At 36.4% G+C, this 25698-nt stretch overlaps 1 protein-coding gene across 1 annotated transcript in view; it reads right to left on the bottom strand.

The window, feature by feature from the left end:
• Nucleotides 1–25698, bottom strand: part of mgl (low-density lipoprotein receptor-related protein megalin) — an 890817-nt gene that overhangs the window by 607759 nt on the left and 257360 nt on the right. Inside the window, exons 26-27 of the mRNA XM_090412774.1 lie at nt 24846–24965; nt 14888–15013 (exon numbers count right to left, since the gene is read on the bottom strand). Of these exons, the coding sequence (XP_090268900.1) occupies nt 14888–15013; nt 24846–24965 (246 nt within the window). The remainder of the gene's footprint in view (nt 1–14887; nt 15014–24845; nt 24966–25698) is intronic.

The following is a 25698-nucleotide window of genomic DNA, read 5'->3' on the forward strand; positions in this document are numbered from 1 at the left end:
ATAAATAATCAATTCTGAAATGACCACAGATTAAAATGAATCTTTGAAATGAATCTATTTAGGTAGCAAATTTGCTGTGTGTTCTTTATGTTCTTTCACTTTACTGACAATACAGAAGCAATTTTTTTTTGCAAATTTTCAAATGTTTGTTTGCATTAAACAATCAAATATTTATATTTTTTAAATAACATTTTTTTAAATAAATATGATCTTTTGCTTTCATTCCTTGCAAAATACCATTATATGGATTGTCACCTTTCAGTTTTAGAAATGATTCTTTTTTTGTTTTTATGAACAACAAATGATGTTAAGCAGAATTACTTGGTTTCTGATTGTGAGTCTTTTTTAGTATCAAATATTTATATCCAATGATATTTTAACAGGGACTCTTTGTCCTCTGCTTAAGGTTGCAACAGATTTTTTTTTTTTTTTAGGATGTACATTACTATAATATCTAGTGCATAACCACTGTAGATATGTTGAAAATATAATATGAAGGATATCCTATATGGATATCCTTCATATTACAGTAATTTATATAGTAATGTTATTCAAAATAACTTTTGCTCATTTTGAAGATTTTCTACTGCTTCCCCCCACCTCCTTCTCCTCTCCTGGAACTCAATTACATAACTACCCTAAATTTCTACTGTTTGAAAGCTTTCACAGACAGTATTCAAAAACTATTACTTCATTTTACCGTTTTGACAAAACAAATAAGGCAATAATATTGTTGTACCATCAAAGCTTTTAATTCTGTACTATTTCTTTGCAATATAAAATCAGCTGTTCAGCTTTCTGCTGAAATTATTCTAAGTGTTAGAAATACTATGCTATATTATCATCATGTAAAACATTTTATATGCATACCACACAAAAGAAAGTTCAGTAGTGTTATTTTTGTTTTTTTTTCTTAAAATAATTCTAAATATTACCACTTCTACTGGTTGCTATTTCTGAAATAATCTACATCTTAGAAATACTCAATAATAATCCTCTTAGCTGAGGAAAATCTAAAGGCTTAGATTATTCTCACTGCTATTGAGAAAGAACAGAGAGAACACTTCGTCAGAAGTCACACTAAAGTGCCTCAAGCTGTAGTACATCAAGAATGTCTTGTTTCATTTTCAGTTGTTGATTAGCAGACATCCTAACACAGAAATACTGACATTTCTATTACAGACTGATACAGTATTTATGCTAAAATAATTTCTGAATTTATAATGATCAATTTCATTTTTATTATTGAAAAATTATAAATTATTTGATGCAATTATCTTGAAAAAAGGGATTTGAATTATTTAAAAAGTAAAGGTGCATATGTGTTACATAATCGTTTTTTTTGTGGGGGGGGGGGGGGTATAGAGTCAGTGTCCTCTGCATCATTCCCAGAAGCCTTTGTGTTGTCTTCACAATTTTGGTGATGTGTCACCTAAATTTTAGATCCTTATCCATTATCATCCCTAGATCTCTTATTTCCTCTACCTCCAACAATATATTCTCACCAAGCATAAATTCTGCATCCCATCTTTGTTTTCCAAATTTTAAAACCTTACATTTTGCAACATTGAACTCACATCCCCATTTCCATGCCCAATCACTCAATTTATTCATCTTCTTGCAAGGCCACAACATCTTCACTACTCTTTATGGTTCATTCCAACTTTGCATCATCTGCAAACAACTGAATATCTCCAACCAAATCTTTACCAATATCATTAATATACAAGTTAAACAGTAATGGTCCTAAAACAGACCCCTGAGGCACTTCACTAGTGACTTTCCTTTCCCTGGATATCGCACCCCCATACACAACTTGTTGATACCTATCAGATAACCAGTCTCCAATCCAATGCACTAATCTAATATCCAACTCCATCTGCTCTAGTTTGACTGTCAACTTATCATGAGGTACTATCAAAAGCCTTTGTGAAATCCAAGTATATTACTGTGTATCCTTCTCCTCTGTTCAAGGAAGCAATCACTTTATTGTAATAAGTAAGTAGATTACTAAAACATGATCTCCCTTTAGCAAATCCATCAAAGATAATACCATTGTTGTCAACCCAACTCTGGATTTTAGAGTTGGGGTGATATACTTGCTAACATTTCTTTCTGCTCGAGTAACAGTCTGTACGCTAACGAAAATTGTTGAGAAAGTGAGGAAAGAACATGTCCAGTAGACACACTAAAAAGTCCCTAACAATAGCTGAATACACACAGAATTTTGAATTTTTTTTGGTTTTTTTTACATCTTTCTGATTGATTTACAGATATTCGAAACATTTTATTTTGATATTGCTTTTGTAGGATGACTGTTTTTTAAACATTTTCCCAATATCACATAATTTAATGATTTATATTATTAAGATATAATATAAATGAGAAAATATACAAAGTTTGCTCATTTATAATAATCACAATTTAATTTCAGCATCAGAATATTAAAAGTTATCTGGTACAATTACTTTGGAAAAGTAACGAATTCAAATAAAAAAAGTGCACATACGTTACTTAGAAGTATATGTGTGTATGTGGAGTGGGGCAGGTGATCGTTTTTTTTGGAGGGTTAGCGATCAAAGGTGAAATACAATTTTAACTTTGTTATGAAAATTTTGGAAATAAAATTTCATTTTGATGCATGCACCATGCATGTTTCGAATGATAAACTGTAGGGAAAGTATCGCTACTTCAAAACTGCTGCATAATATCAAAATTAGCATAAAATATGTACATAACAGTCGACTTTATAATCGCCATTTATTCCAATTTGTAGTGAGTGAGCGAGGGGAAACCAAGAAAGTTGAAGTGCAAGGAACTACAGATTACATTATAAAAATTATACATTACGTGATATGATTCAAGATTTATGTATAGTTCTCTATGAAGCAAAATTATAAAAGCACACAATCTGTGAACTAATCTTTGAACTAAGATTATGAATAAAAAATAAAGAAAACTTAATTTGGAACAGATGAAGGCTGTATTTATTTTAAGATTGGAATTTTCATGAATTTATAATATAATTGACAAAAATAGTTATCTTGACTCAAGTTCTGGGAAAAAATCGGTGACTAAGATAATTAGCAAAAAAATTGATAGTGAAATTGATCTTCCTAAGTGACACAATATTAAGTGAAGAAAGTATGAAAGGATCTCTTATTTGCACTGGCATTTAAAACTATAATTATATGATAAAATAAGTAGTAAATAAATAACTTGTAGGTATTTAGTCTAATATAACTTAGATTCCAGTTACTGAGCAAATGGCAAGCAACTGTGTTTCTTGCTATAGGTAACTGAACATAGCTACATACACAAGGTAATCTGGTTAAGTGTTCTCGTCAGCATGAAGAATTATCGCACCTTCTAATGGGCATGATGGCCAAATTACACTTCATATCCATGTTCTTTCAACAGGTGTTCTAAATCGATCCAGGATTTGCTGGACGTATATATATACATCCTGGCCAGTTGGGAGGTTAAATTGGTCCACTGGGTCTCAGGCTTCCCATATTGTGGAGTTTCATAGATTGACTGTTACGTCAATTTTAAAAACTATATGATAATAACAGTTCTAAGTTTTAAAGATATCAGCTATTAATGTATACAAAACATTACAATAGTCAAATCTCAGACTCTAATAATAATAATTTTATTATTATTATTATTATTACTTGTAAGATGAACTACGACAGAGGGCACTGCGTGTGTACACACACACACACACACACACAAGTGTGCGCACACACTGTTATTGCTGCTCCCATTTTTATCGGTTTAAAGTGCAATTTTACTAGAATTTTACGTAGTATTGTTTGCTTTTCGTTTCTTAGTGTGTCTGTGTGATTTTTGTGTGTTTACTGTGTTATTTTAATTATTCTTTTTAAGATAAGATAGCATCCATATGGCACCGATTAAAAAAAATGGCAGCCAGGTCACCATGTTTGTTTAAGAGTTTTGATATAAAAGAGTTTATGCAATGTGCTGTCTGTGAGATGTATGCTTTGCGAAGTGGAGTCTGGTTAGATGGTGATAGTGGAGTTAATATGTGCAGAAAGTGTAAGGAGAATGAGGATCTAAAGCATGTTTCGGGTGGCGAGAGTGATATTGTTAAAGAAAGTCAGAATATAGAAAATAGTGATGTGATAAAGAATTGCGAGGTAGTACCAGATAGGTGTGAGAGCGTCATTGAAAATGTAAATGAAGGTAGAAATACAGAACGAATGGATGATTTAAATGATAATGAAAATGGTGAGATAGATGCAAGTAGTGAAATCGCACGGTTGAGCGGAGCGATACACAGAGCAAAACAGCAACTGGAGCGTATGCAAAAATGTGTACCGAACATACCGACTAATAAACGGCGAAAATCTGATACTAAAAATAAGAGAATGTTCGTAAACGTAAATAAAATGAAGGAGTGAGTGCTGTACAGAGAATCGTTATTAAGAGGTGTGATAGTTGAGAGTTTGACGAAATCGTACCGACTGGATGCGAACATAAAGAACGTCAGCGAGTCTATTCGAGTGCAAAAACAGAGGGTGAAAGAAATGATAGTCGTGACAGGAACAAATGATTTGAAAGAAGACAAAATGGAAATGATAGAGGATGTGAGGGAATTACTTGAGGTAGCAAAAGAGAGGAGTGAGAGAGTTAGGATGGTAAGTATTTTGCCACGGTATGACAGTGAAGTGTTTAGAAGGAGGGCCATAATTGCCAATGACTTTATGCGTGGGTTATGGATGGAGAGTGGTGTGGAATTTGTGGAGTGAGTTCGATGGGAGAAAGGATTTATATAAGATGGATGGGTTACATTTGAATGGATTTGGTGTACGGAGGCTTGAAAAAGTGTTGATGAATGAAGTGGAAGTACAGACTCGGGGAAACTAGATTTATGAAGGGGGGGGGGGGTAGATATGCAGACTTTAGGGAGGCAGTTGAGTGTATGAATGAGTATAATATGCCCAAGCGAGTACGAAGGACAACAGATCAGAATATTTAGTATAAGGCATCAAAGTAGGGATGGGACTAACGGGCTTCTGCAATTCATGTACACTAATGCCAGGAGTATTAGGAACAAGAAGGAAGAGTTTTTGGCCTTGGTTAGCACTTCCAGGCCACAGGTTGCTAGTATTAGTGAAACATGGATGACAGAAGATGATAAAGCTAATGGGATTGAATGTGACGGGTATAGCATGTTCAGGAGTGACAGGGAAAATAAAAAGGGGGGAGGAGTGTTATTGATGATAGCTGATGAGTTGCAGCCAAGGAGTATAGAAGTTGAACTGCAGGATAGAGAAAAGAGCACATTTGAGGCTATTTGGTGTGAGATAGAGGCTAGCAGAACAAAATATGCAATTGGGTGCCACTATAGACCAGGTGATGGAATAGATGGTGGGGATAGTATGCATAGGCAAATGGAAGAAATGAGTGGAAGGAGGGTAATTATTATGGGTGATTTCAATTATGGTAACATTGACTGGAAGGAGAAGAGGGCACATGGGAGGAAGGAATTGGATTTTATGCGGTTATTAAGGGACAACTATCTGTGACAGCATGTAGTGGAAAATACTAGGGGGCAGAGAGTGCTTGACCTAATAATTGCATCTGAGAATCTGGCTGTAACGAACATGACCATGTTGTCACCAATTGGTGAGAGTGATCATAAGGTCATGACTTGGGAGGTGGCTAAAGGAGTGGAATTTACAATTAAGACAGGGTACATGTGGAATTACCGTGCTGGTAAGTATGACAAGCTTAGGAGTGTGCTTGGCTCAGTGCCATGGCATGTAAAACTGCAAGGGCTGGATGTTGATAGTGCACGGGAGGTAGTTAAGAAGTGTTTGCAGGAGGCAATGGTTGACTGTATACCAAGAGTCCGAATAATAAATCAAGTAGGGGTTAAATGGATGAATAACACTATTAAGCTTGAGCTGCAAAAAAAAAAAAAAAACAATTGTGGAGGGAATTTAAGGAGAAAGGTGACCAGCAGGTGCAGGAACAGTATAAAGCTCAGGCCAGGAAGGTAACAAGGGTGGTAAGAAATGCAAAAGCGGATTATGAAAGAAAATTGGCCATGCAGGCTAAAGAGAATCCCAAACAGTTTTTTCAATATGTTGCAAGTAAAAGGAAAAATGTTCATGGCAGAATGATTTTAAAAAATGCTGAGGGTAGGGAGGTATCCAAATCAGGCGATATAGTGGAATTACTGAGTGAGCACTTGCAAGAGTATATCATCCAGGTGGTGACATTGCAGGAATGGAGGAACCAACAGCTTACACTGGAATTGTGATGAATGAAGTAGAGGTAAATAGTCTATTACAGAAACCTAAATGTCAATACATCTGTGGGATTGGATGGTATACCAGATCGTGTCGTACGTGAAGCGGCTAAAGAATTGTCAGTGCCCTTGACCATTTTGTTTAATTTGAGCCTCGGGTCTGGGTCAGTCCCAAGGAGGGGGGGGGGGAATATTTTCGCTGCATAAAGGTGGTTCCAAGGCTGCTGTTGAAAATTACCTGCCAATCATCATAACAGGAATCGTTATCAAGGTCTTGGAGAAAATAGTCAAGAGGAAAATACAAGATTGGATAAATGAAAACGGGATACTGTATCGGGGACAGCATGGTTTTGTGAAGGGTAGATCATGTCTCAGTAACTTGCTCACGTATTATAACATAGTGACGGCTGAACGGGATAAGGGTAATGGGTTTACAGTGATTCTACTGGACCTTGCTAAGGCCTTTGACAGGATACCACATGGAATTCTAATCAGTAAAATGCAGCATATGGGGGGATGGATATAGGGTTGGTGAGATGGATAGGAGGGTGGTTGACGGAGAGATATCAGAGAGTGGTTTATTCAGGAGTAGAGTCCACAAGATGGCCTGTGACTGGTGGTGTGCCACAAGGATCTGTTCTTGGACCACTGCTGCTTAATTTGTTCATTAATGATATAGGGAAGGATCTAAGAGGAACAGTTCATTTGTTTGCGGATGATGCCAAGTTGGGTAGGGCAATAGTGAATGCACATGATGTCAAAATTTTGCAGGATGATTTGGATAGATTGGAGGTCTGGGCTAAGGAGAATGGATGTCAATTTAATGTGGCAAAATGTAAGGTTATACATTTTGGGGTGAAAAGATTAGCAGCAGTTTACTACATTGGTAAAACTGTACTCCAGGAAATTGATGAGGCACGAAATTTAGGAGTGTTGGTGGATAAGGAGTTGAAGTTTAGGGGGAACATTGCAAAAGTGGCCAAATCAGCTCATCAAATCACTTGGTTGCTGAAGAATACGTTGACAAACAGAGACAAGCATGTTATTGTTCCTCTGTATCGAGCCTTGATAAGACCCCATCTCGACTACTGTGCCCAGATTTGGTCACCTAGGTTTCTTCTTGATGGGGAAGAGATTGAGAGGATCAAGAGGCAAGTGACCAAGATGATTGTGGAATGAACTTATGAGAACAGGTTGAGGATTTGTGGGGTGCAAAAATTGATTGATAGGCAGAGGAGGGGAGATATGATTGAGACATTCAAATTACTGAAGGGTTTCTATAAAATTAATTCAGAAGATATTTTTGAGAACAGGGCTGATTGTGGGAGGACTAGGGGACATCCATGGAAGCTGGGCAAGAGTGTGGTTAGTATGGATGTTAGAGCTGGGTTCTTTACTTTTAGAGTGGTGAATGAGTGGAATGGGCTGACAGAGTCTGTGGTGGGTGCTGTGACAGTGAATGAGTTTAAGGAGAGGTATGATAGATATTGTATGAATACCATTTAGGTGTGATGAACATGATTTGGGGTCTCCCTCGATGAGTCTAAGGACTCCCTGGAGTTGCTCGTAATAATAATAATAATAATAAAGTGGTTTTAACTCCTGTTTTTAATCTGAAAAGATTGCAAGGTAATTCTACTCACACTGAAGACAGAGATGTATAATTCACTGAAATTGGCTAAGTAGTATCCAAATTTTGTGTGCTGAAATTTGTAGACAGAGTGGACCGTGGTCAATAACGAGTGAAGAACAAAGCCATTGCCATTTTTTACAGTCACGCTGAAGTTGCTCAAGGGAAGAAAGGTGAGTCGTGAAGTGTGACAAATGCATGAATCATCTGATGGAAATCATATAATGTGAAGGAATTGTCTTAGGAATCTCCATTTTACAGGCCTTTCGGAAACAACTTGGCAATGTAAATCCAATACAAAACATGAGGAATGTAGGTGCCTTTACTGCAGAGAGAACAAAGAAATGCAACCATCCACAACAGGATATAAATTAACAATGCAGACGATTTTACCACAGGCAGAATCTTTTCTCCAAATTTTACATATTCATAATTCTCGTCTGCATCATCTTATCACCCTCGTACCCAGGCAACACGCTGACTCTTTCCTATCATGCTATCTTTTATCCTTCTCAACAACCTCCTGCTCTTACATTCTCCTTGTTCCCAATCAAGTCATTTGTCCTACTACCACTGCTAACTTCTTTGCTTGCTTACTCCTCATATCCAACACCTCAATCACTCTAGTCATTTTACCTCCCAAATAACAAACCTTGTTTATCTTCTCATTTACCATACCTCTAATAATTGAATTGTCATACAACGCCACTCAAGGGTCTTTCGTTATCTTTTTCATACCAACATCATTTGTTTTCATCTTCTTCACTCTTCCATACATATCTCCGATTCTCTTTATTTCACTTCAAATTTTTCACCTCAGTTTTGAAATATTGCATCATGGTTTTGCTATCATTCACTTTAGCTATTTTATTGCCAGTTACACACACTAATTCACTGTCAATGCCGCTTGTCACCTTACCATTAATTGTACTCTGTTTTTCAATGTCATCCATCTATCATAATTCAATGTATCCCTCAGCATATCCACATCCATAATAACACAAGCATAGCCCAAACAACTTACAACATTACATACATCTGCTCACTGTATGTCATGTTGTAAGTCTATGTGACTCAGTGAATTTCTGAATATCTTAATGATATTCAGAAATTCACTGAGTCAACCAGTTGGCCGAGTGGTTAGTGTTTCACTCTCCAACCAAAAGGCTGCAGGTTCGAATCTCACCATGGGAATGGATGTTTGTGATTGTCTGTGAAAATACTAGTGATGGTGGTGGTGGTTGGTGATGGATGGCATTGGTATAGTTGTGATTGGTGAATTGAGTGGTGGAGACAGAGAGTAGAGTAAGTTCCCTCCCTCGATGAGTCTTTGGATTCCCTGGAGGTGTCACGTAATAATAATAATAAATATATTATCATCCAACAACCATTCTCCAACATACAAAAGACACAGAACAGTAAAACCACATCATCACTCAGATTGAAATAATATAATACCTTAGAATTTACCTAGATGCAGATATGAACTGGAACAGCCACATAAGTCATCTACAAAACAAACTCCAGGCAATAACTAACAAACCTTACAGGTTAAAAGACATAGTTCCTACATGCATAAAAACATTAATTTACAAAGCACTATGCCAAAATATACTAAGATATGCTATAACAATGTACACATTTTGTGCACACTACGAACTAAACAGATTAATATCATTACAGTATAAAATGATATAGTTGGACTTTTGGGAACAAAGAGACAATATTGGCTTTACCAATCTTTGGCCTAAAGTTTCTTGCTCCTTATGCTACTTAAGAAAATTGTCTCGCATCAGCTGAATAAATTCTCCTTCATTCTTATTACAAGTTTTTTTTGGTACTCATTCAATGTTCAGAAAATTTAAGTCAATCATAAGAATTACTCATTTAGTATCCATCAGATTAATTTGGGGATGCATTTCTTTGTCCTCCGCAAATTGAACTGCCAGGTCTGTATCAACACTGTAGCATCATGTTAGCCTCCATTCCACACTAGACAGCCTCAAACTCACTGCTACATGAGTCATTATTACTATTATTGTTTTCTATAATAGATTTAGTTTAATCCTTTATCCCAGTGAGAGCAAACAAAGTTTGCGCCTGAAAATATCTTCAGGACTAAATATAGTGTTGTACTATCTTATCCAGTAAGTAGTGCAACACCAAGGCAACTCGTGGCAAAGGTGGAGCAAGCTACCAGGCACTTCTAACCCAGTATCTCCCATAATGCAAAACACATTTCCTATGTGGATATGTATACTGTTATGCATTAAAGGGATTGGCCATCTACCCAGACTAGTTTCGACCTTTATTGAGGTCTCTTCAGTGGGAGCCAGGCCCAGAGCTGGAGATACCAGGCAGAAGCAGTAGCAAGTCATCTGTGCCTATGGGAGTTGCCAAAAGGTTTATCACCTTTTTTTTTAAAAATTACTCTGGATTTAGAGAAAGATGTTGAAAATTTATTTATCACTAGGTTAGACTATAATAGATTTAGTTTAATCCTTTATCCCAGTGAGAGCAAACAAAGTTTGCGCCTGAAAATATCTTCAGGACTAAATATAGTGTTGTACTATCTTATCCAGTAAGTAGTGCAACACCAAGGCAACTCGTGGCAAAGGTGGAGCAAGCTACCAGGCACTTCTAACCCAGTATCTCCCATAATGCAAAACACATTTCCTATGTGGATATGTATACTGTTATGCATTAAAGGGATTGGCCATCTACCCAGACTAGTTTCGACCTTTATTGAGGTCTCTTCAGTGGGAGCCAGGCCCAGAGCTGGAGATACCAGGCAGAAGCAGTAGCAAGTCATCTGTGCCTATGGGAGTTGCCAAAAGGTTTATCACCTTTTTTTTTTAAAAATTACTCTGGATTTAGAGAAAGATGTTGAAAATTTATTTATCACTAGGTTAGACTATAATAGATTTAGTTTAATCCTTTATCCCAGTGAGAGCAAACAAAGTTTGCGCCTGAAAATATCTTCAGGACTAAATATAGTGTTGTACTATCTTATCCAGTAAGTAGTGCAACACCAAGGCAACTCGTGGCAAAGGTGGAGCAAGCTACCAGGCACTTCTAACCCAGTATCTCCCATAATGCAAAACACATTTCCTATGTGGATATGTATACTTATACTGTTATGCATTAAAGGGATTGGCCATCTACCCAGACTAGTTTCGACCTTTATTGAGGTCTCTTCAGTGGGAGCCAGGCCCAGAGCTGGAGATACCAGGCAGAAGCAGTAGCAAGTCATCTGTGCCTATGGGAGTTGCCAAAAGGTTTATCACCTTTTTTTTTAAAAAATTACTCTGGATTTAGAGAAAGATGTTGAAAATTTATTTATCACTAGGTTAGACTATAATAGATTTAGTTTAATCCTTTATCCCAGTGAGAGCAAACAAAGTTTGCGCCTGAAAATATCTTCAGGACTAAATATAGTGTTGTACTATCTTATCCAGTAAGTAGTGCAACACCAAGGCAACTCGTGGCAAAGGTGGAGCAAGCTACCAGGCACTTCTAACCCAGTATCTCCCATAATGCAAAACACATTTCCTATGTGGATATGTATACTGTTATGCATTAAAGGGATTGGCCATCTACCCAGACTAGTTTCGACCTTTATTGAGGTCTCTTCAGTGGGAGCCAGGCCCAGAGCTGGAGATACCAGGCAGAAGCAGTAGCAAGTCATCTGTGCCTATGGGAGTTGCCAAAAGGTTTATCACCTTTTTTTTAAAAATTACTCTGGATTTAGAGAAAGATGTTGAAAATTTATTTATCACTAGGTTAGACTATAATAGATTTAGTTTAATCCTTTATCCCAGTGAGAGCAAACAAAGTTTGCGCCTGAAAATATCTTCAGGACTAAATATAGTGTTGTACTATCTTATCCAGTAAGTAGTAATTTTTAAAAAAAAAGGTGATAAACCTTTTGGCAACTCCCATAGGCACAGATGACTTGCTACTGCTTCTGCCTGGTATCTCCAGCTCTGGGCCTGGCTCCCACTGAAGAGACCTCAATAAAGGTCGAAACTAGTCTGGGTAGATGGCCAATCCCTTTAATGCATAACAGTATACATATCCACATAGGAAATGTGTTTTGCATTATGGGAGATACTGGGTTAGAAGTGCCTGGTAGCTTGCTCCACCTTTGCCACGAGTTGCCTTGGTGTTGCACTACTTACTGGATAAGATAGTACAACACTATATTTAGTCCTGAAGATATTTTCAGGCGCAAACTTTGTTTGCTCTCACTGGGATAAAGGATTAAACTAAATCTATTATAGTCTAACCTAGTGATAAATAAATTTTCAACATCTTTCTCTAAATCCAGAGTAATTTTTAAAAAAAAAAAAAGGTGATAAACCTTTTGGCAACTCCCATAGGCACAGATGACTTGCTACTGCTTCTGCCTGGTATCTCCAGCTCTGGGCCTGGCTCCCACTGAAGAGACCTCAATAAAGGTCGAAACTAGTCTGGGTAGATGGCCAATCCCTTTAATGCATAACAGTATACATATCCACATAGGAAATGTGTTTTGCATTATGGGAGATACTGGGTTAGAAGTGCCTGGTAGCTTGCTCCACCTTTGCCACGAGTTGCCTTGGTGTTGCACTACTTACTGGATAAGATAGTACAACACTATATTTAGTCCTGAAGATATTTTCAGGCGCAAACTTTGTTTGCTCTCACTGGGATAAAGGATTAAACTAAATCTATTATAGTCTAACCTAGTGATAAATAAATTTTCAACATCTTTCTCTAAATCCAGAGTAATTTTTAAAAAAAAAAGGTGATAAACCTTTTGGCAACTCCCATAGGCACAGATGACTTGCTACTGCTTCTGCCTGGTATCTCCAGCTCTGGGCCTGGCTCCCACTGAAGAGACCTCAATAAAGGTCGAAACTAGTCTTGGTAGATGGCCAATCCCTTTAATGCATAACAGTATACATATCCACATAGGAAATGTGTTTTGCATTATGGGAGATACTGGGTTAGAAGTGCCTGGTAGCTTGCTCCACCTTTGCCACGAGTTGCCTTGGTGTTGCACTACTTACTGGATAAGATAGTACAACACTATATTTAGTCCTGAAGATATTTTCAGGCGCAAACTTTGTTTGCTCTCACTGGGATAAAGGATTAAACTAAATCTATTATAGTCTAACCTAGTGATAAATAAATTTTCAACATCTTTCTCTAAATCCAGAGTAATTTTTAAAAAAAAAGGTGATAAACCTTTTGGCAACTCCCATAGGCACAGATGACTTGCTACTGCTTCTGCCTGGTATCTCCAGCTCTGGGCCTGGCTCCCACTGAAGAGACCTCAATAAAGGTCGAAACTAGTCTGGGTAGATGGCCAATCCCTTTAATGCATAACAGTATACATATCCACATAGGAAATGTGTTTTGCATTATGGGAGATACTGGGTTAGAAGTGCCTGGTGCTCCACCTTTGCCACGAGTTGCCTTGGTGTTGCACTACTTACTGGATAAGATAGTACAACACTATATTTAGTCCTGAAGATATTTTCAGGCGCAAACTTTGTTTGCTCTCACTGGGATAAAGGATTAAACTAAATCTATTATAGTCTAACCTAGTGATAAATAAATTTTCAACATCTTTCTCTAAATCCAGAGTAATTTTTAAAAAAAAAGGTGATAAACCTTTTGGCAACTCCCATAGGCACAGATGACTTGCTACTGCTTCTGCCTGGTATCTCCAGCTCTGGGCCTGGCTCCCACTGAAGAGACCTCAATAAAGGTCGAAACTAGTCTGGGTAGATGGCCAATCCCTTTAATGCATAACAGTATACATATCCACATAGGAAATGTGTTTTGCATTATGGGAGATACTGGGTTAGAAGTGCCTGGTAGCTTGCTCCACCTTTGCCACGAGTTGCCTTGGTGTTGCACTACTTACTGGATAAGATAGTACAACACTATATTTAGTCCTGAAGATATTTTCAGGCGCAAACTTTGTTTGCTCTCACTGGGATAAAGGATTAAACTAAATCTATTATAGTCTAACCTAGTGATAAATAAATTTTCAACAATATTATTGTTTTCATTAGATTTTACCCAAATTGTATACAAATCATCTGAACCATTATTAGTAGTAGCCCCTTTCCTCTGCTATCCCTTCTGCCCTTATTAAAAATACTATATTCTTTACATTCGATTTCAGATACTACATCTGGAGTGCTAAATTTCATTAATGTCAATAATCATATACCAAATATATTAACCCAGTGGTTCCCAAACTGGTGCCCTGGAATGCTGCAAAATATTCCAATATTTTGACTGAAATAACTGCATACTGCAACTGTTAGGTAGAACTATGTTCTGACTTTGGACACTGTGGAAATATTTTGATATACTAAGGGTGCCGTGAACCAAAAAAGTTTGGAAACTACTATATTAACCAATGCAGCAAACTCAACCCCTTGTTGCTGATGCTCTTGGCATTTGTCTATTGATATAGACATAACAGGTTTCTTCCTAGTGTTTTTTGTGTACTTACATCTACAGTCCAGTTGGCCCAGTTAAGCAACTTTCCCTTTTCCATCCCCAGACTGATTGTTTGAGTCTATCTAAGGATGTCAAAACCCAACGCACAGACAAGTCGACCCTCACCAAATTCATAATCGTACTTATTGACATTCATATCGTTATTATGTTTGTATCCCTTAGCTGAGTTTACAAATTCTCAGCATTCCACCCAAATAATCAAGTTTTTCTGACTCACTGTATTAGGTCTCAACACCAATAAATAATTTTTCCAGACTCATAATACAAAATGAGCAGTTTGGAGAACAGACCAGAACATTACTGGTATCTAAATACTTCTCAAAATATAGTGTACATAAAAGTATCCATTTTAATGCATATTTTTCAGTTCCTAAACTAAAATTTTTAAACTTCATTAATACAGGTAAATTGATAAGAATAAAATAGTATTGTACAAAATGTAATCATACTTATTGCTTTACAAACATGATGATTAGCAACCAGTAAATAACCCTTCTGACAAAGACATTTGAAGGAACCTTTACTATTAACACACTGCTGGCTACATGATCCTGGTATAGCACATTCATCAAAGTCTTAAAAAGAAGTAAGATACAAAACAATTAGAAAGTTTATACATATTGGATAAAATATTATCAAATATAATGGTTAAAAACATTAAAATATAAAAAATAGAATCAATCTTTCAATATTTTTTAATAGAAATTGAAACCAAATGCACATCAGCTGTTTTAGGTGATAGATGATTTTCATTACTTGATGTCAAGACCACACTATGTTAATTGAAGGCCCTTGGTGGCTTTTTTTTTCAAGCCACCAAGGGCCTCTAATCTCTAGAGCAGGATTCTTGGATTACCTAACCCTTGTCTCACTTATGGTACTTTCATCTGAAATCATTAAATTCAAAATTAAATTAAAGCTGCATAATTTTGAATTCTGATGAAAGTGAGTGGGTTATTTGGTTATTCTATTTTTTAGATAGATTTTTTTCTGCATCCTATTAATTACGGCAGCCATTTCTATTCAGCAAATCATTAGAATTTTTACCATTCTACCATTTTGCCATGAAAGTTATTTTAATAAAACTAAATACTGTCACCATAAGCCATGCTCACAACATCTGTTGTAGCAATATTGCAGGTATAATTATATATTCAGAGAAAAAAATTCAGAGTTTAGAAATTATTATAGTCACTCAAGCATCAAAAGTTATTTCACCATGACTGAATGATTATGTTTGATGTTTACATGGTAGCTCTTAAAATTAAAATTGACTTACTTACTATTAAAATTGATACAAAAGGATACACTGGATGTGATGGTGATATGTAAATAAATTATATTTAAGAGGTGAGTACCAGTTAATTTATTGCCTAGCTAGGTAGAACTGGTTAAAAAGTACAAAATTTTAAAAACACTTCAAACTGCTATGCTATAAGTTATGTTACTTTCATTGTTAAGTGACTGATATAAAAGTAAAATAATTCTTTTTAATGTTTTCTTCTAATTTTACATTACTGTTGGTGACATAAAAACTCTCAACTGGTAATCTGCTTACTTCACATGACTAAGAAGGTCAGAAAAAATTGTCTTGATACAAGATATAAATATGTCGAGATATGAAAAAAAAAAAAAGCTGCAGTTATCTTTCTTTTATAGAGAGTATTTCTCATAAATACTTCAAATGAAATATTTCATTTGAATTTTCATATGATTTTTGGCATACATATTCAACTATATTAATACACAAAAGCGATAAAAAATCAGACTTCTAGATTTAACATGCAGTAGGTCTTACAAGTAGAATGCAATATAGAGAAGGAGCTTCAGAAGACCTAAAGGATGAGGCTGTCATTTTGAAAGAAGAAAAAAAAAGTTTGTCTGAAAACGCAAATAAATTAAGAAGTACAAACTTGTACATTAACACGTTCGCTGCCATGCTCCTCGGGCATAGTTTGTTCCCACATGCCAAGTGCTTTCGGGTCTTCAAGGTCACTACGAGTAATCTCATAGCCGACTTATCGGACAGAATTTTGTTTCATACGCCAACTACAAGTAATCTCGTATCACCCCCACCTATATATTACATGTGCTGATGACTGTGTTTATTGCGTCTAGTCTCTAAAAACCTTCAGTTGTGCCATGACCAGTAAAAGAAAACTTACTGATAAAGAATTAGAAGTTTATGCTAATATGAGTGATGATGAATTTAATGAATTCATCATCGCAAATGGAAGGATAAGAGGGAAGTTTTTCCCATTTCAAATATGCACAAATTTGAAATGGTTGAAGTGAAAAATCAGAATGGTAAAATTCAATTAAAACCAAATATCGTTAGGGACTATAATTTGGGTATGTCAGGAATCGATCTTTCTGATCAAATGCTTTCTTACTATTCTGCCTTACAAAAGACAATTAGATGGCCAAAGAAATTGGCAATATGCATTTTTGATATATATATTCAAAATGCACATAAATTTTATAATATAATTACTGGAAACGCAATGACTGCATTAAAATTTAGAGATCGATTTATCTCAGGTTTTGTTGGAATGGATGAGCTTACAGCATCACAGAATATCGGCAGGATTCGGGATCTTCATTATTTGGAAATTTTACCACCTACAGAAAAAAAGAATCGCCTGACAAAGCCATGCCGAGTATGTACACGAAAACAATGACGCAAAACACATTATTATCGTCCTGTTTGCCAGGAAAACCACCATTGTGCGTAGAAAATTGTTTTAAAGTGTATCATTCATAATTTGAATAAATTTGTTTTTATTTTATTGATTTCATTTTATTATTTTTATTGATTTTATTAGTTTTAATTTGATTTACAAATTATGGGTCAACTCGTGCTTGGCATAGGAGGTCGGTAATCGATATATGAGTATATTTGTAGTTGGCGTCTGAGGCACATATATAATATACTATATTTTAGCTGAAATTATTTCCTTTCTACCAAGCCCCCAGATGTGCTCTCCACTTTATTCACAAGCAAAGGGTCCAAATTAAGGTACTTATACTAAGGGTTAACTCGTGCTTGATACAGGAGGTTGGTAATCGACATACGAATATATTCGTAGTTGGCTTTTGAGGCTCTTATACCAACTATGAGTATACTTGTAGTTGGCAGCGAATGTGATAAAATGGCATTAAAAGAAACCAAAATTGGACAGCCTGAAAATATGCTGTGATTAATTTTAAAACCTTCTTCTTCTCCCTTCTACATGGCAGGTGGCAGGGATTATGTGCCAGTTGACCAGGAAGCCTCCTGATTTGTTACTGACTGGTTTAGGACTATAACCTTCACATACAAACTTTGTTTGCTTACACTTGGACAAGAAGATAATTTCTTAGCAAGCGTAATTTAATTTATAACCAAGTGAAAAAACTTTCAACATCTATCTCTAATCCAGATAACTAATAAAAAAGGTGATATATATATTTTTTTATTAGTTGTATATAAGAAATATATGACTTCTGCATTAATTCAACCTTGGTATCTCTTTTGGGTCTGGCTCCCATTAATGAGATTAGATCAGTCAGAGTTTGTGGAGAGGTACCCCCTGCATCTTAACATTACCTCAGTAAAGACTGAAACTAGTCTGAGTGGTGACCCTTCCCATAATGCATAACATTATACACTTCTGAAAGGATGTGTGCTTTACATTATGAGATACTAAGGCAAGTGATGTGAAGTCACTACCTCTATATATAAATAGCCTAATTTGGATACAAATAGCTCAATTTGGATAAAGGATTAAACAAGAATATAATTTCTTGGCAAGTTTAATTTAATTTTAATAAAGTGAAAAATTTTCCACATCTTGCTCTCAAAATGTTAAATGAGATAAACATAAAAAAACAGCAGTAAAAAATATTCAGCAGAAATGTAATCAGAAGTAGATATCAATACTTTCAGTTATATTATTATTATTATTGTTACGTGGCACCTCCAGGGAGTCCAAGGACTCATCGAGGGAGAGTACCTACTTTACAACTCTGTCTCCACCACTCAATCCACCGACTACAACAAACCGCAACTACACCAATGCCATCTACTGCCCACAACCACCACCACCACTAGTATTTTCATAGACAATCACAAACATCCATGCCCACTGCAGGATTAGAACCTACAGCCTTTTGGCTGGAGAGCGAATACACTAACCACTTGGCCAACCAGGCTGACAGTTGACTGACAGAAAGACTGCTTTCAGTTATTTTGGGAGCTAACAGCATCTACAAAAATATGCTTAAATGGACTAACTAGGCATTTTATTATGTCAACTGAGGAAACCATTCATGGGTTCCTCAGTTGACTGGTGTAGCAATATTTTACAGAACTCTTAACATCATGATTGATTTCTGGCCATTAAAATCTCTCATGAATTCTAGATAGTGTTATATCTTGGTGGTGTTGGTCTTATTAGCATCTTATCTCTCATTTGTCCTATCTTAAACTCTATCTTTTGTTATCATTAAATTTTTGTACTTTACTTATTATCAGTTAATTCGTTTGCCGACAAACTTATATTATTTAACGACTGCGCCAGCCGGCAACTAAATTCTGATACACTAACCAAGATTACTTGAGAAAGAAAATGCAGGGATCATGAAGTATGCAGTCGTGGTCCCGTTTCTTATATTACTAGTGGGTTCCCTTTTTATGCACGGTTTGTAATTTTCCAAGCGGTAATTCAATCCACAGAAAGCATGACAAACTCATTTGATTACACATAAAGAAATACGTTTATTTTTATTACTATTATTACGGGCAACTCCAGGGAGTCATTAGACTCATCGAGGGAGGTCCCAAATCATATTCATCACAACTATCTGACATTCATACAGTATCTATCATACCTCGCCTTAAACTCATTCACTGTCACAGCTTCCACTACAGACTCAGGGAGCGCATTCCACTCATTCACTACTCTAAAAGTAAAGAACCCAGCTCTAACACCTTTACTAACCACACTTTTGCCCAGTTTCCATGGATGTCCCCTAGTCCTCCCACAACCAGCCCTGTTCTCAAAAATATCTTCTGAATTAATTTTATAGAAACCCTTCAGTAATTTGAATGTCTCAATCATATCTCCCCTCCTCCGCCTATCAACCAATTTTTGCAACCCACAAATCCTCAACCTGTTCTCATACGGTTCATTCCACAGACCTGCTATCATCTTGGTCACTCGCCTCTGGATCCTCTCCACCTCCTCCCCATCAAGAAGAAACCTAGGTGACCAAATCTGAGCACAGTAGTCTAGATGGGGTCTTATCAAGGCTCGATAGAGAGGAACAATAACCTGCTTGTCTCTGCTTGTCAACGTATTCTTCAGCAACCAAGTGATTTGATGAGCTATTTTGGTCACTTTTGCAATGTGTCCCCTAAATTTCAATTCCTTATCCACCAACACTCCTAAATCTCGTGCCTCATCAATTTCCTGGAGCAGGATTCCACCAATGCAGTAAACTGCCGCCAATCTTTTCATCCCAAAATGCATAACCTTACATTTTGCCACATTAAACTGACATCCATTCTCCTTAGCCCAGACCTCCAATCTATCCAAATCATCCTGCAAAATTTTGACGTCATCTGCATTCACTATTGCCCTACCCAACTTCGCATCATCCGCAAACAAATGTACCGTTCCTCTCAGATCATTTCCTATATCATTTATGAACAAATTAAACAGCAGTGGTCCAAGAACAGATCCTTGTGGCACACCACTAGTCACAGGCCGTCTTGTGGACTCTACTCCCGAGTAAACCACTCTCTGATATCTCTCCGTCAACCACCCTCCTATCCATCTCACCAACCCTATGTCCATTCCCATATGCTGCAATTTACTGATTAGAATTCCATGTGGAATCCTGTCAAAGGCCAATTTTAGCACAAAACACAATGATACAAGTTAGTTAATCCTTAAATTAAAAGAGTCTGGGTTCCCTCCCTTTTCTTAATTTAACACATCCAAAATTTCTACACTGTAATCCTCTATACTGACACAAATTCCTTCACTTATATATATATAACTATCCTCAGACTGACAGCATATACTAAATAACCAATCTACTATCACACAAGCTAATTACATATATATACAAGTCAATTCAGTAACTCTGACATAGATTTCTTGAGGCAATGCTCCTTCTTATATTTTAGACTTAATCCTCCCCCAAAATTTTAGTTAACATTCAATTAGGTTTTAACAGTATAACATTATTATCCTTTAGACACAAACAGTTCGTAGCCTCGGTCTCCTACTTGGCTCAAGCCTAAAATGCCTTTTCCTTAGATATAGACAAAATGTCCAAACTGCAGACAGTCCTCGTAACACTTCACGGAAATGGGCTGTGTTCTTAAAGGATAGTTCTTCTTACTCCACAGTTACTCCGATATTAATATGAAAAGATTTCTGCTTACCGTTCTTGCTTTATCTGGATATTCGGATCTCTTTACTGTACTTTCTTTAATGGCGGCTTCACTATTCCTTTGTTCCACATGAAACGAAACACTCTTACACTGAATTATACACTGACGTTAACTCATCAGTGGCCATTTCTTCTTAGGAATCTGGATGCACTATAGCTGCAGCTTTGATCCACGTAGCACACATAGCAAGGGGAGATTCTTGCTATGCATGGTGGCAAGCTTTTCACAGCTATACAGCCTTCCGCACAGGAAACCAGGTACCGACCAAACGAGAAGAAAAAGAGAGAGATTCAAATCCCTGCCGAAACCTATATACTCCAAAACAGCGCCCCCACTTGGTGGTGTCGTCATACGTACAGTGGCTGCCGATTGGATACCGTGGCCACGAACTATCTTTGACATGGCCTAAAATTATTATTAGCTTGTACACATCCTTTTAGAATTTATACATGATTTTCTACCTTAATAGATTTAACAAACCTTCTCTATTTAGTTTATGGGATACTTTAACATAGCTTAGAATTTACTAATCTGGATATACACATGTTCTTGGGTCATTAATGAGCACATTTTCTGTTTGGAGGAATAAGTATGTCCTTATCCACTCCCTCTGAGCTAACTCTATGTTGGGTCGGAAAAAGGAGATGACTCATCACATTTTCCAACACAACAATAGGAATAAGTGCAAGATTGCCTACTAAATTGGAAGCATAATACTGATTTGTATTTTATACTAAATAAGAAATTCTTGTTTTGGTATTCCTCTTTTTTTGATATATATACATATTCTTGTTTTAATCCTTTACCCAAACAAATATATAGTTTGTTTGTCCCAAGGACTAATAGTTACCATCAAATTTTACTCATTTGGAACCGAAGAAAAATTCTGTTCCTTTGTCTTAGAAAATCACAGTCAGGCAGTTTTGATCAAGTTTTTTTTTTAATTTTTACTTTTTTATGCATTTCAGGAGAAATGCATAAAATTAAATATTCAAATATTAAATTTCAGGAGAAAAAATCAGTAGCACAAATATAGTGAACAGTATCACAGTATGCAGACACACACTGTATTTACTAAATTTTATCAGTAGGTAACACAAATTAATTTAACTGAATTGAAATATTTGTTATCCAAAACAATAACAGAAAAAATATGGTGAAAATAATAATAATGTGTCACAGTGCTTTTAAAAAATTTAAGCATTTCAAATACTTGTAAAATTCTACAATCTAATTGTAAGTTATATTTAACCTTAAATTTTACTGAATTTTTAATTCAAAATTTTCTTTGTGTTTATTTCATTACTGACCCTAATTCTAGTACAGCCCATGCCTTAACCTTTACTTATATATATAGGGTGGTTCAAAATTCCACATACAAACTTTGAAGGGAGGTAGAGAACATCAAAATCAACCATATTCACACTGGAAAGCAAGACCGGAAACACCATCGGAAGGTACTAACAGGGACACAAAGATACAGAAATAACACAAGGCAGTAAGTAGTGTAAAAAAACTTTATTAGGTATAACTGAACAGTTCAATAGTAGTTGGATACATAATATGGTTTCACATTAGGTGCTCAAAGTTATGAGCATTAGCAGTGATGCATGCCTGACACCGATGACGCATTGATTGCAGTACATTTTTGAAAATACCTGCAGTTTCCCAGATATTAGCAGCAGCGATGGCGATTTTTGCCACAAGGTCCATGTCAGAGGCAACAGACGTTTTGTACACCATGGCTTTAATGGCCTCCCCAATAGAAAGAAACCAATGTTCGATAAATCAGGTGAGCATGGGTCATGCGACGGGTCCACCACGCCCAATCCATTGAGTCCCAAAGGACCTGTCCAAATACTGATGCAAAGAAATGCCAAAATGGGCTGGAGCCCTGTTGTGTTAGAACCACATCTGCCAACGCACAGTCATCGGAACATTGTTCAGTAAATCTGGCAGAACTTCTGGAAGTCCAGTCAGGGTGGTAACAGGTATGGGCTGACTAAACAGTCAGTGACGATATCTGTCCATACATCAATGGCGACGCATTGTTGTGCAGCATATGATAGCATAGCGTGTGGGTTTTCATGGGCTCACACATGAGCATTGTGGTGATTGAAGACCCCTTCACGGGTAAATGAAGCTTCATCTGTGAACAAAACACAAGTTGGAAAATCAGGCACTTTTCTGCAGAAACCACTGCACGAATTCCACATGTCGAGGATAATCTTTAACCATCAGTCACTGGACCCATTGCAGATGAAATGGATGTAAGGACTCAGAGTGCAAAACGCGCAATACACTGGATCAAGATACTCCTACATCAGAGGCAACGTCATGTGTGCTTGTCTCTGGATTACTGTCCATCGCATGCAACACCTCTTCCATGGCGGGATTTTATGTCGATTGTGGCTACCCACTATCATGCCTGCGATCCCTGAATGATCCATAGTGACACAAATTCTGATGCAAATGCGCAAACATTTAGCGATGCGGTACACATCTGTTTGGTACCTTTCATGATACATTCGTACAACGGCTTGTCCTTTACCATCAGCTAACCCGTAAATGAAGTGCATGTCTACCATCTTAGCATTAGTAAAACGATGCATGTTCTTCGTACAATGTCAAAAGCTTGAACAAGAAGCCCCAATTGCTCACCTGGAGTGCTGGTGAACAGCACCACCTATCACTTTCAGGTGGCGTTTCCAGTCATGCTTTCCTATGTGAATATGGTTGATTTTGATATTCTCTACCTCCCCTCAAAGTTTGTACGTGGAATTTTGAACCACCCTGTATATATATCAGGATATTCCAGGTGTGCATTGCTCATCCACCGAATAGCAATATCACTGATATTATATTTTTGCATTTATTGCATTCAGGCAGTTTTGATCAAGTTTTTTTTTGTTTCGAGACTTCACATGATTCCTAAAAGTAAATAAACACAATAGACTAATGCTTCATGAAGAGGACACTTTTTGATGCATAAACATTCCATCACATTTGCGTTTATAGCCCGTGTGTGTGTGTGCTTTCAAAATGCATACACCTTTGTGCCCTTTGAAAAGATGGTGCAGCAGGTCAAATTCTTAGAGTTCAAGAAGTTTAAACCACTCAGAAAGCGAGGCTGGGTGAGTTCTAAGACAATAGTACCTAGGGTCTGTGATTGGTTGTGTCAACCAATCCAATTGAATGTTGTCATTAATCATGAGTTGCTGTTTTTGTTTTCTGAGTTTCATCAGTTTTGCATGCTTGAAGTGTGGGCTGATGGGAAAGTTTTTATATATAATATAGACAAGTTTTTAATATATAATTTTCGATAAATGTATAACTTTTTTGCCCATATTTACAATGGGAAATAGTATTATAGTTGAAGGAGATACGCCTGCCTCAAGCTCCTCTTCCAAATTTTATTCCTTTGAGTAATTCAAATATACCAACCAAATACAAAGTTTGGAAGAGTAGGACAAGGCTTACATCCTTTGACTACAATACTATTTCCCATTGTAAATATGGGCAAAACGTATTCTCCATCATTGTTTTCTAATATATAGTATCTTAAAACAATCACATTGCCCCAACTCTGTGCAGATTTGGTTAAATTAATTGATAAATTAAAATTCAGTATTCAAAGTTATCCTACAATTAATTGCATCAGACCAATTCAAAGAGTAAACTGATGTGCTATATACGCTTAAAACTTTCATACGTCAATAAAAATGTATAAAAACAATCATGATCAAACAGACATGAATTTTGTAGCACCAGTTGCATAAGTCATAACAGCACACCCAACCGAAATGGGCATGCGACACCATTGATATATATATATATATATATATATATGATTTTTTTTAATGAACTTAAATCTTGCCTTATTGGAAACCTATCTTAAAGGAACATGTTATGCTAAGCGAATATATGACATTAATTTAAATGATGATCAAATGATAACTTACCGATACAAGTGGTTGAATCATTTAAGATTTTTCCAACTGGGCATAAGCATATTGGTCCAGTGGGGGTCTCTGTACAGTTATATGTACATCCGACATTCTTGGTGCTGCAAGTCTCTATGGCTACCAAAAATAAAAAAGTTCAATATTAATAATTTTGAGATGTTCTTCTCAGACACCATTAAGAAACTTGTAGACCTTTAACATGTATTTGGAACAAAATTATATTTAAAAACAGTACTATAAGTTTGTACTCCTGGTATTTAGGCTTATACGTTGATTCTCCCGCATCATGTATTGTTTAAGGAAATTAACAACGTAGACTTGATAATAATTAAAAGTATTTAATTATTACTTCCTATATTTTGCCAAAGTTAAACTGGCATCTTTGGGGATTAATACATTGGTATTAAACACCTGCAAGCAGGCATACTTCAGTAATACAGATGGAACAGGAGAGATACAGGAAGACCTAAAGTTCTATAATTACACCACCTATTGGCTTTGGTTAGATGTTCTTGGCCATTGGGCTGACTGTCTGCCCAATGGCCAAGAACACCCAACCAAAGCCAATAGGTGGCATAATTACAGGACTTTAGGTCTTCCTGTATCTCTTCTGTTTCTTCTTTATTACTGAAGTGTGCCTTGTGCACATGTTTATAACAGTGTATTAATCCCTGAAGATGCTTCAACTTTGGCATGGCAAAATATAGTAAGCAATGATTAAATATTTTTAGCTATTATCAAGTCTACATTGTTAATTTCCTTAAACAATATACAATGCTATAAGTTTGTATATTTTACTTTTCTAGGTTTAATAAAATGAGCAGCATTTACATTTTCCCCCTATATAACC

The sequence above is a fragment of the Typopeltis vanoorti genome, chromosome 23, assembly GCF_054136105.1.
Source record: "Typopeltis vanoorti isolate ZY-2024b chromosome 23, IOZ_Tvanoo_1.0, whole genome shotgun sequence".
Lineage (NCBI taxonomy): Eukaryota > Metazoa > Arthropoda > Arachnida > Uropygi > Thelyphonidae > Typopeltis > Typopeltis vanoorti.